The sequence below is a fragment of the Oncorhynchus mykiss genome, chromosome 8 (assembly GCF_057628025.1).
Source record: "Oncorhynchus mykiss isolate SJ-2025 chromosome 8, ASM5762802v1, whole genome shotgun sequence".
Taxonomy (NCBI): Eukaryota; Metazoa; Chordata; class Actinopteri; order Salmoniformes; family Salmonidae; genus Oncorhynchus; species Oncorhynchus mykiss.
The window spans coordinates 13119773-13132483 of record NC_143029.1 but is presented as its reverse complement, the minus strand read 5'-3'; the positions used below and the strand labels follow the sequence as shown (position 1 = coordinate 13132483).

Sequence of the window (12711 nt, the reverse complement as noted above, 5' to 3'; positions counted from 1 at the left end):
GGAAACTTAAGCAGCTCGGGTGCAAAGTTCCATGCTGCGTTCACATAATGTCGGAAATTCAGAATTTCCGATTTAAAATTAACATAAGTTATTTGCCTAGAGCTTCTTATTGTTTGATTCTGATACTTTCCAAGTGGTTAAACTCAGTATAATTTTTCTACAACGAGCAAGTCGAACATTTCTGAGTTTCTGACAAGACAGGAACGTGGCATTACTTTCTGTTGAACTGTCAACTGATTGACCTTTGTCCTTGCTTTTATTGTTCCTTTACCCTTGATTTGTCTCCTGTTTTTCATCTCAAATTGGCATCATGTACATTATTTTAGTTGCATGAAGTTCAAGTCTTGGTATGTATGTTTCTAAACTTAATTTAAATTTTTACATAATAAGTTTGCATTAAAATTTGGTCATGTAAATTATGTGGGAACATAACATGTAGTGAATGGCCTCTTGTAAACATTTAATGCCGATGTAATCAGAGTGATTACTGTCGCAGAATGTATATCTACATTATCTATTTTTCTACATGGAAGGTTTCTGTTGCATGCATTGATCTCCATGCACACCTCGTAAAGAGTTTATCTGGTGATTGACTGGCTTGTTTCACATCAAACAATGGACTGGGAAACTAAATGTACAGCCCGGTGATGTACGTAGGCCACTGTGCATCTAAAGGGTTGTAGTTATCAGTATCTCCCACATGATGTCGTCGTTTATCCTTATATTTTCTCTTCATGTTGGAAAGGTTGAAAGATAGTGGCTTTGGAGAAATCTGCAGGTTAAGCGCTTCCACCAACGTGAATCATGTGAATGTGAGGGCCCAGTCCTAGATGCATTCAAAGTTGTTTATTCTATTGAAGTATTGCCAGGACATTTAACCTCTCAAAAGTGTTTGAACAGATTGCGAAATAATACGTCGATTTTTATTTAAACCTATAGTCTAGTAGGACTAGTCATCTTTTCAGTTGGGTGATTGAAACGTAGTCTAACCTAATGTATTTCGGATGGATAACATTTTGTTAACCACAGAAATAAGACAAGGGGCCGTGTGCCGATGCTACACACCATCCTAAAAATGATGAGTCAGAATGTTGGAGGAGTCCGCAACGTCTAAATGTTTGCATTACTCAACGTGGCTACATAGCAACGACGGGCTCCGTCCACGTGAAATGGTTGTATAAATTGTCCAACCAAATTCTACTTTATCCCTAACAACCAATAGCAAAAGACCAGGGCGTGCCCCTCAGTCGCCCTTATTCCGTGTGGAAACTTTACCGGCTCGGGTGCAAAGTTTCAGCCGTCTGCAAATCGGAGTCTACGGTCAACGTTTCTGGAATATGCCCTTGTCTTTGAATGTTCCCAATTGTCTTCTTTTGAGGAACCAACATCGGTCTTAGCTGTATCTGGAATTGGAGTCGGGGGTAATCGTACGACAATGACGAATTGTTAGCGACCGTATAAATATTTACAAGACGTGGTGGAATCGCATCATATGCCTATCGATTGGCTCGCATGTTGTAGCTAACGTTACAGCTAGTATACCGTAACATCGTACGTGCATATCGTAAGCTAGCTAGCTAGCTAACTCAGTTAACGTTAACAAGTGATCAGCGGAGAGAAATGGCTTGTGAACCTAATCGTGTGCGGCTAATATGCATGCTTTCATTGACTTTTGGCTTTTTTATCGTGGAGGTTGTCGTCAGTCGGATCACTGCATCTTTAGCAATGCTTTCGGACTCCTTTCATATGCTATCGGATGTCATAGCGCTGCTTGTGGCTTTGGTGGCCGTGCGCTTCGCTCAGAAAACACAATCGACAAATAAAAACACCTTCGGATGGATCCGGGCTGAGGTGATGGGGGCTCTGGTCAACGCAGTGTTCCTCACAGCTCTCTGTTTTACCATAATATTGGAGGCCGTCGAGCGATTCACCAACCCACATGAAATCGAGAAACCCCATGTAGTTATCGGTGTGGGGGCCGCCGGGCTCCTGGTCAACCTCCTCGGGCTGTGCTTGTTCCACGGACACGCAGGTGGTGGACACGGGCACTCCCACGGAGGAGGAGGCCATTCTCATGGAAATAAGAAAAACAAGCGGGGTAAACTATGCAAGTCAGAAAGACCGAATGGATCATCAGGAGAGGAGACCAACAACCTGGTAGGAAGCCACAACAGCCCCCCTAATGGCGTGAACACCGAGAGACGTAGACATGGTAAGTTATGCCAATAATTTGTCAATTACAGTAGCTAGCTATACTGTCAACATACTGTAACCACTGTACTTGGCTAGCTATGTGGTTTCATCGATTTCAAATAAGATATTTTATTGGGGAGTGGGGGCAGACGGAGCACACACTCACATAATCTCACACAGACAGGGAATTTATTCAAATAACTGAAACTTCTGGGATTTTGCCGACTAAATAACGTAGATGTAGCGATCTTTAGTCCAAACTAAGCTATCTCTGTGGTGTTCTTGTTAAGGATGGAATTGTACCTGAGACTCAATTAAGTATATGCAAAACAAAAACCATAGATTTTTTTTTTGAGAACCACGGATAATCGGTCGAGCCGATATCTGGTCGATATGAACCTTTTGTAGTCTGTTCGCACTTCTCGACCATTGCAAAAATGCTGCTATGCAAGCTGCCAATCACTGTCTGAGCCAGGAGTACTGCACAATGCCGAGGAATGTCCAGCAGGGAAAATCGGCAGCGTGCTAGCTCATTTTCCAACAGATAGGTGAAGTATTGAGAGAAATGGATGAGTTGACAGTGTCCTAAATCGAACTCCTGTTGCAAATAGTTTAGTTAATTTACCAATAATAGGGCTCATGTGGAGTTGTTTAGAGATGCGTCCTGACGTCTAAAATAAAATCCAGATCATGGAAATTGACAACAAATAATAGTTTCATAATCATCCCTGATCCCAAAACATGATTTACGTGGACCGATTTTCATTTAATATATGTCCTTTTATATTCTCAAACTAAAGGCAGTGCCTATATGATGTCCTTCCATACAGGTGTGACATGCTGGAGTGATGCTTCTATGCAAATGTTGTTGATCAGTAGGCTAATATAAGTCCCAAATGGAAGTTTGAATATGCATTCACCTGTATTGTAAGTAGGCCTATGCCATCTTAATTTACCAAGTTAATCAAGAGATTTACCATTCAAATAAAATGTATCTTATCTAGTAGAATCTTAAAAACATTGTCAAATGTATTGTTTGATTTTAAAATGAATGCACATGTGGCTGTCTCTGAGATATTCTGTCATCAAAATGTAATGATATTGCAAATTGGCTCCAAATTCAGATTCAACTTTGTTTGCAGAATGAATGGGGTGTCAGCTATGACATGACACCTTAGGTAAAAAAAAAAGAAGAAGTGGATTTACATCCGGTAACAGAATTGCGGTAATGGAATATTATCATGGGTCCCTGAGCTGTACTACACAGAAATGCATAATTGTTTATATGAATGTCATTGTCATCATGGTGACGTATCATAAATGGGTACACAAATGTATAAACTAAATGGGTACACAAATGTTTTTATATTTAGGTATTATTCTACACACTGGCTATTATTTTATTGAGCTCTGTCATCAAACAAGATCAAATTTGGTTGGACCGGACCAAATCTGAGCCAACCATAGACGTCTATGTTTCACAAGAGTTGACATTAAAGCTCCGCACATAACAGTAGAGTATAGTACAGTAAATTATTGTGTACTGTACTGAACTTTACTCTACTTTTCTTTACTGTACTACAGTCTTTGATGTATTGAATGTACTGTACCAATCATGGACGGCCATGTTTGGGCCAAATGAAGGTCAGTCCAGACGTCTATGGGCGTTGAAATCAAGGCCAGGGCGGACTGACCAAATTTCATCTGAACATAAGCCTAACAGTATGCCAGAGGAAAGGAGAACAGTACAGTCGACCCAATTGTGGTTTGTGACTACTATGATTTCCCATTGTAGCCAATACAATTTCAGGAAGTCTGTTACCGATTTTGGTAACAAATTAGTTTTAATCACTTCATAATTTAACTAATTGATAGGTCTACCTTGTTACTTCTGTGAAATGTCATTATCCTCCCTCCATGAGTGAGAGAAATTAGAAAATATCTTGAAGATATGTGGGTTTTTGGCAATGGAATTTCAAGGCACGAGGTCAGGTTTCTTAAACTTACAAAAGGCTGAAAATGATCCTAAACTAAATATGTGTTTATTAGTTGGCAGGGGTGTTTACTTCAACATTTGTTTTTGTTGTGTTTCTAATACTTTTTTTATCAAAGCCTATTCATACTTTTTAGGATGGAAAATTATTGTCAAAAAAAATATGTGCGTGTATATACAGTACCAGTCAAAAGTTTGGACACCTACTTATTCAAGGTTTTTTCTTTATTTTTACTATTTTCTACATTGTAGAATAATAGTGAAGACAAACTATGCAATAACACATGGAATCACCAGGAGTGTTAAACAAGTCAAAACATATTTTATTCAAAGTAGCCATGCTTTGCCTTGACGACAACTTTGCACACTCTTGGCATTCTCTCAACCAGCATCATGAGGAATGGTTTTCCAACAGTCTTGAAGGAGTTCCCACATATGCTGAGCACTTGTTGGCTGCTTTTCCTTCACTCTGCGGTCCAACTCATCCCAAACCATCTCAATTGGGTTGAGGTCAGGTGATTGTGGAGGCCAGGCCATTTGATGCAGCACTCCATCACTGTCCTTTTTGGTCAAATTGCCCTTACACAGCCTGGAGGTGTGTTTTGGGTCATTGTCCTGTTGAAAAACAAATGATAGTCCCACTAAGCTCAAACCAGATGGGATGGCGTATCACTGCAGAATGCTGTGGTAGCCATGCTGGTTGAGTGTGCCTTGAATTCTAAATAAATCAGTGTCACCATCACACCTCCTCCATGCTTCACGGTGGGAGCCACACATGTGGAGCTCATCTGTGCACCTACTCTGCGTCTAACAAAGACCAAGGTTGAAACCAAGAATCTAAAATTTGGACTCATCAGACAAAAGACCGATTTCCACTGGTCTAATGTCCATTGCTCGTGTTTCTTGGCCCAAGCAAGTCTCTTATTATTGGTGTCCTTTAGTAGTGGTTTCTTTGCAGCAATTCGGCCATGAAGGCCTGATTTTCAAGCAGTCTCCTCTGAACAGTTAATGTTGATGTGTCTGTTACTTGGAACTCTGTGAAGCATTTATTTGGGCTGCAATCTTAGGTGCAGTTAACGCTCATGAAAATATCCTCTGCAGCAAAGCTAACTTTGGGTCTTCCTTTCCTGTGGCGGTCCTCATGAGAGCCAGTTTCATCATAGCGCTTGATTTTTGCAACTGCACTTGGTTAAACTTGAAAAGTTCTTGAAATGTTCCGGACTGACCTTCCTGTCTTAAAGTAATGATGGACTGTTTCTCATTGCTTATTTGAGCTGTTCTTGTCATAATATGGACTTGGTCTTTTACCAAATAGGGCTGTCTTCTGTATACCACCCCTACCTTGTCACAGCACAACTGATTGGCTCAAACGCATTAAGAATATAAAAGTTAATATGTGGAATTTCTTTCCCAGGCACACCTGTTAATTGAAATGCATTCCAGGTGACTACCTCATGAAGCTGGTTGAGAGAATGCCAAGAGTGTGCAACACTGTCATCAAGCCAAAGGGTGGCTACTTAGATTTGTTTAATGCTTTTTTTCTTACTACATGATTCCATATGTGTTATTTCATAGTTTAGATTTTTTCACTATTATTCTAAAATGTAAAGAATACTAAAAATAAAGAAAAACCCTTGAATGAGTAAGAGTGCCCAAACTTTTGACTGGTACTGTATATATGTTTGTTGTAATTTCTCAAAAATAGACTCTTAGCTTTCATTTGACACCCAATTTGACATGCTTATATGGACTTCACATGTTGGTCCTCATGGGTCCTTTTACATGGAAATGACCTTAAAACCCGTTGATATTTCTGCCTTTGAGGAGAGACATTCAACACAACTGCCCTGTTGATCAAGATACCAGTCTCACATGGTCTTGGCTGGGTTTCTTCTGTAGTATTGTAGATGGATCAATATCCACTACAATCTCAAAGGTGTAACTGGGCTGATGTGTGTCTCCTGGCTTGGGCATCATCAGTATCATCTGTTGCCCTGTAAGCTGTAGGAGCATTTTTACCAGACCAGTCAAAGCCGTATTGGCAGCATTTTTACCAGACCAGTCAAAGCCGTATTGGCAGCGTCATGATGAAATCCAGCCAGTCGCTTTACGTTTTGAACAGGAACCGGGACAGGGCTGTTATATTCATAAACTTCAGCAACTGGTATCAGCAGTGACTTGATACAGAACAACGTGGTCCATGGCTGTGTCCATTCTGCACACCCATTTTGAAGTACCTTTAGCAGAGTTAATGAGAGTGCAAGACAGACCTTGTAACTCATTCATTATTTTCATCACTTTAGGAAACAATGTTTTATGTTGTGTTATCAGGCAATAACTGGATAATTATGACCTCTGAGGTTCTGCCTCTGAGCTCATCAGTGAAAGACCTAATGGTTCCTTAACCATTCACCCTCACTGTAACATAAGTTTGTTTTGAGTTGATCTTTGTTATCGGAAGAATCTAGCCCCCACTCAGCCTGCAGATGTCTTGCATCAGGGGTCAGGGTGTCTAACTCATTCCACGGAGGGCCCGAGTGTCTGCAGCTTTTTGTTTTTTCCTTTCAAGTAAGACCTATACAACCAGCTGAGGGGAGTTCCTTACTAATTAGTGACCTTAATTCATCAATCAAGTACAAGAGATGGAGCAAACACCCGCAGACACTTGGCCCTCCGTGGAATGAGTACGACGTGTTTTACATGGTGGCAGACGAGTCATGACCTGTTACAAAACCAAACTGGTGGGAGTTCCACCATCCTGATTCGGTTACTCCAATTGCATTGGGTAAATTTTCTGAATATTTGAACTGTTACACATTCAAATCGTGACCTTTTTATGAAGACACGTGATCTCTATTGTCACTACTGGTGCTGCTACACCCATAACAGGAAGTTGGCTTCACAAAACCCATGTGTTTATAAGCCATTTTTCTTTCTGTTTATAATTTTAAGTCACTGTCACATGCCTTCAGGGATTCATGTCCCCTATTGTTTTATCATATTAACAGGATATCATGATTTAGACTTGGTGATCCTCCAGTTTCAGGTAAAACACTGTTTGACCATCTTCTTGCTGATACTAAGGTTTGGGAACTGAGTGCTGCCCTGTGCCTTGCTTCCTGTTGATACAGAAAAGGGTAGAACCAGGAGACTGTCATTTGCCTCCTACCCTGGACCTGTCAGGCTCTGCCAGTTTCAATAAATTGAGCCCATCTCTCCCTTCTCCGTGCACTGGTCGCTGCCACCCAGCCATACATCATCGACGGCAGTGACCGACACCCAGACTATAAGCCCGATGAATTTCCCCTAAGTCGCTGTGTGCCAAGCCAGAGGCTATTAGTCTAGCACTGGTTCTGGTGCCATTGGGCATTGTGTATGAGCTGTAGCGTAGTGCTAGGCCGTCTCACTTGTCTGCAGACAATTTGAAGATCCTCGAGGTGTTAAGCAGAGGAGTCGGTTGGGGTTGGTTAATTTACTGGCTTCCACCACCACACTGGTTGTAGTTCATGTCTAGAACTGGAGGCCTGCCTCAGGTGATGTATTATGGCCTATTTTCTTTCCCACGTCAAAGTAAATGGGTTTCACGTCTAACACGACTTAGCTTCCTATGAAGGTGTTTATCACCTGTGGCAGCCGTAACTTACGGTACCTCAACCATGTCCTCCAAAAACCCAGACACAGTCATCAATCATTATGCTCTGTTTGGGTCAGTAGTTGGACTAGTCAGCTGATAAATTGCAGCTGGACACGTGAGTCATTCACGATTTATGTATTAGTCATTCCTCGTCTTTGAAAAAAAAAACTCAATTTTCTTTTCTCCATCCCTTGGAAGAGTCCCCACCATTTTCTCTGACATTCCTCCTCCTGTCCTCAAATATGTGGGCTCTGTAAAAATGCATCCTTCCTACCTATCTGAATTGCCTGTCATTGGGGATAGTGGTCACTCTGCTTTCACCTATCTAATCACTTATAGGTCGATGCTTATCTCAAGGAAGCTAGGAAGGAAGGAAGGATGAATTTGTGACAGGGCTGTGCTTTTACCTCCCTTGTACTTCTTTAACCCCTCGTCTCTGTCTTCTTCCTTCAGAGATCGTTTGTAACGACAGTGAGATGCAGATGAACGGCAGCGCTCCCTACGAGGAGCTGGACTACAGCCACGACGAGGCCTCGCTCAACATGCGCGGCGTCTTCCTACACGTGCTGGGCGACGCCCTGGGCTCTGTCATCGTGGTGGTCAACGCCCTCATCTTCACCTTCGTATGGCGGCCGTGCCCGCCCGGCGAGACCTGCTTCAACCCATGCATCGACAGCCACTCCACCGACGGCAACAGTTCTAGCTTTCAACGGACCGTGGTGGGACCGTGCTGGGTGCTGTACCTGGACCCCACGCTGTGCATCATCATGGTGGGTATCTTGCTCTACACCACCTACCCACTGCTCAAGGAGTCTGCACTGATCCTCCTGCAGACGGTGCCCAAGCAGATCGACATGCATCGCCTCAACGAGCGGCTGCTCTTGCTGGACGGTGTGCTGGCCATCCACGAACTGCACATCTGGCAGCTGGCGGGCTCACGCATCATCGCCACGGCGCACATAAAGTGTCACGACCCCACGTCCTACATGGACGTGGCCAAGCGCATCAAGGACTTCTTCCATGACGAGGGCATCCACGCCACCACCATCCAGCCTGAGTTTGTTACCATCAACTCCGAGTCAAGTGCCTCCCTCTGCGAGCTCTCCTGCCGGACACAGTGCGCACCTAAGCTGTGTTGTGGCGCTGCTGACAAGCTGGGCGTGGCTGGTGCTGGTCCGGTAGGCTCGGAGAAGATCCTGAGTGGTGAGGGGAATGCGCTGGCGGCCTCGGCCATAGATGTAATCAACGAGACCCCACAGGGAGCAGCAATCCTGGAGCAGGCGGCCACTGCAGTTGTCCAGGTGGTTCCTCAGCCGGAGCCCGAGGTCGCCATCACCCGAGAGGTGGAGTCTTCTCTGTGAGAGACCAGACAGTCAGAGGAGTTTTCTTTTCAAGTGCGGGCTAAACTTGCCGACGGGTTGTCGTTTGTACAGCGCTCTCGGTTGCTGGAGACGGGTTGAAAAATGGCTCCGCCGCGGTCTGGTTTGATGACACCCTCTGTTCTGAGCCCCTAACCCTCCCACCACTTTACCCCACCTCCACAACCTACCCCTAGCCACCTTTACCTCCTCACCCCTGACCCCCTCACCCCTGACCCACTCTCTGAGTGTCACAGAGAGCAGCACATTGATGATACTTGTGACTTCACCTCTCACCCAGGCTGGGGTTCAGCCTGGTCTGGCCTGCTGCATGTGTGGCCTACCCCTCATTAGCACCATGTTGTGATGTGTGTGTGGTCCTGTCCCTCCATGGTGTCTCTGTGCCAAAGCTTCTCAATGCAGGGCAGAAGGGACAAGGGGAGACTCCAACAAGGACAAAGAGCAAATACTACATATGCAAGGCAACGCACACCTGTCTACTCCGCAGGTTTTTAAAATCGATCTCTGAACCTTTCATTTATGTATTATTACATTTCTGTTGGATAGGCTTTGAACATCTCTATTTTATTAGCCTTGGGCGCCCAATGGAAAATGATTATATTACAACAAAAATATTTATGTATTTAAGTTTAGTAATGATCTATTTCTCTCTGTCAATGCTTTCATAATATTTAGTTTGGATGATGGATTACATTTTTTGTAATTGTTCTGCCACTTGAATATTTGACAAACCATCTATGCTGTAGACTTTTTTTTTTTTGAAATTGTGCATTTTGCTTTTAATTATGACTTTTCTGGCCTTGACTCTGTTTTAATGGCTGTTGTGAGTTGAATGCAGATGCTGTGTTAAAAAAAAACTCACCTTTATTTCAAACTGATTTTAAATGGCACTGAGTACAGTTGGAATAAGTACTGTAGGTAACTTAACTTCGACAAACATCAAATCGGCCTTGCAAGCCTGTGCGTCTATCACTGAAATAAATGTGTACTACAAAATGTCAACAACTATATTGTTTTAAATCTATGCTGGAGGACATTCAGATGGGTTGTTGAAATTCATACTAATATTCCTCATGAATATGTTGAGGAAGGGACCTAGTCAAAATCCATCCTGAAGGTTTTTAGTTTCTAGTCCTTCTGCTGTGACGTTGCATGACCAAACTGAAGTGTTCTTTGAATCACAGAGCTTCAAAACAGTAGCCTACTTCCTCGTTTTCTCAGATAGCAAGAATAACTTTATCGAAATGTCACTTGGGCCTAAGCTTCTCCTTTCTTTGTAGTGAATGAGTTTGTTAGGCTTCATGTGCCGATTTTGACAGTAATCTTAGTGGCCTTTTTTTTTTTAATAGAAGGAAATCTGATCATTCCTCATCCAGTATCATTTATTATCAACATCACAAAGATATCGTTTTTATATGATGATTCAAGGATGCATTTCAGATATCCACTCAAAGTTAATGTGTATGCAGTATAGAAGTATTGTATTGGGAAATGCATTTTGACACCTTCCTTTGTTTTGAAAATGTCTGGTTACTATCATTCAGTGTCTTTGAGACTCGTTCTCTCTGTGCAAATTGAGTTGTCGTTTTTTGGATTTTAGATATGTGTTTTTGATATATTACAGTACCTGTCAATGTGTCATTGTGAAAATTAAACATGCTTGTTTGGTACAGTTAAGCTGTTTTGTGTCTGTCTATTTACATACTGTTTCTTTGGACATTAAGTCTACACTTAAGTCACACACTCAGTTAATATCTGCAATGATACTGATCCATCAGACTGGTCTAGAAGTAAGACTATTAAAGCCACTTGAAGGCCTTAGAAAATACATGTAACCATACTGCTTCTCAGCCATTTCAAATGCTGTCTTCCACAATAAATCTACATTGGAAGTGAATCTACAGTACGTTTGAAAGGGAATCTACAGTGGGAACAAATGTCATTCGTTAGTGAGAATTAGCGTCCATCTCCAGGCAGGGCAGTATGCCATATTAGCCCCTGGCCTAGCTCTGTAGCCCAGTGAACAGCCCTGAGGCAGGTGGCCTTGTGTAAGTAGCCCTGGGGGAGCATTCCACACAAAGCCTCTAGTAGTCTATACAGCATTCCAGCGTCCTGCTGCCTCTCTGCCTGTATTTACCTGGCCTTTACCAGGCCAGACTGAACACTGCACTCACCATTGTTTCACTTTATTTACATTTGAGTCCCAGGCTGCTACCCATAGTGATTGGAAGATGTGGCCAAATGGTTCAGGGAGGTGGGGGTCGGCATGTGGTAGGTCTCTATTGTCTGGGTTTAAAGTATTTTCCTCTGTAACACCATTTAGAATGGGATTTTGTATGTATTGAAATAGTCTCTAGAAAGAATAAAGCTGATCAGGTGGCAATTTGACAGAAGCCATTGTCAGAACATTAACTTGAATTGGGATGTATGTTCTATAGACAGAATTATAGCAATAGTATGTTCCCTCTGGCCATCAACCATAGCTGAAAGCTTACAATCCATTTGAGTATATCTTTTTTTCTTTAACTATGCAAGTCAGTTAAGAACAAATTCTTATTCACAAGGACAGCCTGCCCCAGACGATGCTGGGCCAATTGTGCGCTATGGGACTCCCAATCACAACCGGATGTGATACAGCCTGGAATCGAACAAGGGCCTGTAGTGACGTCTCTAGCACTGAGATGCAGTGCCTTAGACCACTGCGCCACTCGGGAACCCTAGTGCTGATGACTTGCTGGTTTAATCTGACCAGACACCTTTCTGAGGATGTTTCCCTGATCTGATTTTTAATAGATATAGTTTTCTGTTGACTACCTATTCGTTTAGCTTTTGTTGCATACATTGATGATGTAGCCTGTGCTTACAAATGTGCTGGCTAGGAGGAATCATTTTAACCTGTGAGCTTTGGTCCACCTGCTCTAGCCTTTTTTAGAGAGCATTCAATTCAGCCCTGTGTCCCCCCCCCTCAACCACCCCCAAACCCCCTTTTCAAACAACCCTCACCCCACCCACTCATCACACAACCTGGCTGGACTCCAGTGAACAAGGCCAGTGAGACAGATGGTCTGGTCCTCCACGGACATAATGACCAGTCCTACCATGCTTCCCCCATAGACCGCTGGGTGGAGCAACCCAGTGCTGCAGTGAGGCCCTGTGAGGCATAAACCAGTGGTCAGTCAGTGAGGCAGAACCCAGTGGTCAGTCAGTGAGGCTCTGTGAGGCAGAACCCAGTGGTCAGTCTGTGAGGCAGAACCCAGTGGTCAGTCAGTGAGGCCCTGTGAGGCAGAACCCAGTGGTCAGTCAGTGAGGCCCTGTGAGGCAGAACCCACTGGTCAGTCAGTGCAGCTGTGAGGCCCTGTGAGGCAGAACCCAGTGGTCAGTCAGTGCAGCTGTGAGGCCCTGTGAGGCAGAACCCAGTTGTCAGTCAGTGAGGCAGAACCCAGTGGTCAGTCAGTGCAGCTGTGAGGCCCTGTGAGGCAGAACCCAGTTGTCAGTCAGTGAGGCAGAACCCA

General features: G+C 43.5%; 1 protein-coding gene across 2 annotated transcripts; it reads left to right on the top strand.

Annotated features, from left to right (window-relative positions):
* Positions 1-10876, top strand: slc30a1a (solute carrier family 30 member 1a). Of its 2 annotated transcripts, none has more exons than XM_090242381.1 (2): positions 1-347; positions 8274-10876. In XM_090242381.1, exon 2 carries the CDS (start codon positions 8297-8299, stop codon positions 9179-9181), a length of 885 nt encoding a protein of 294 aa, XP_090098507.1. In that variant the 5' UTR covers positions 1-347; positions 8274-8296; the 3' UTR covers positions 9182-10876.
* The last annotated feature ends 1835 nt before the right edge of the window (positions 10877-12711 follow it).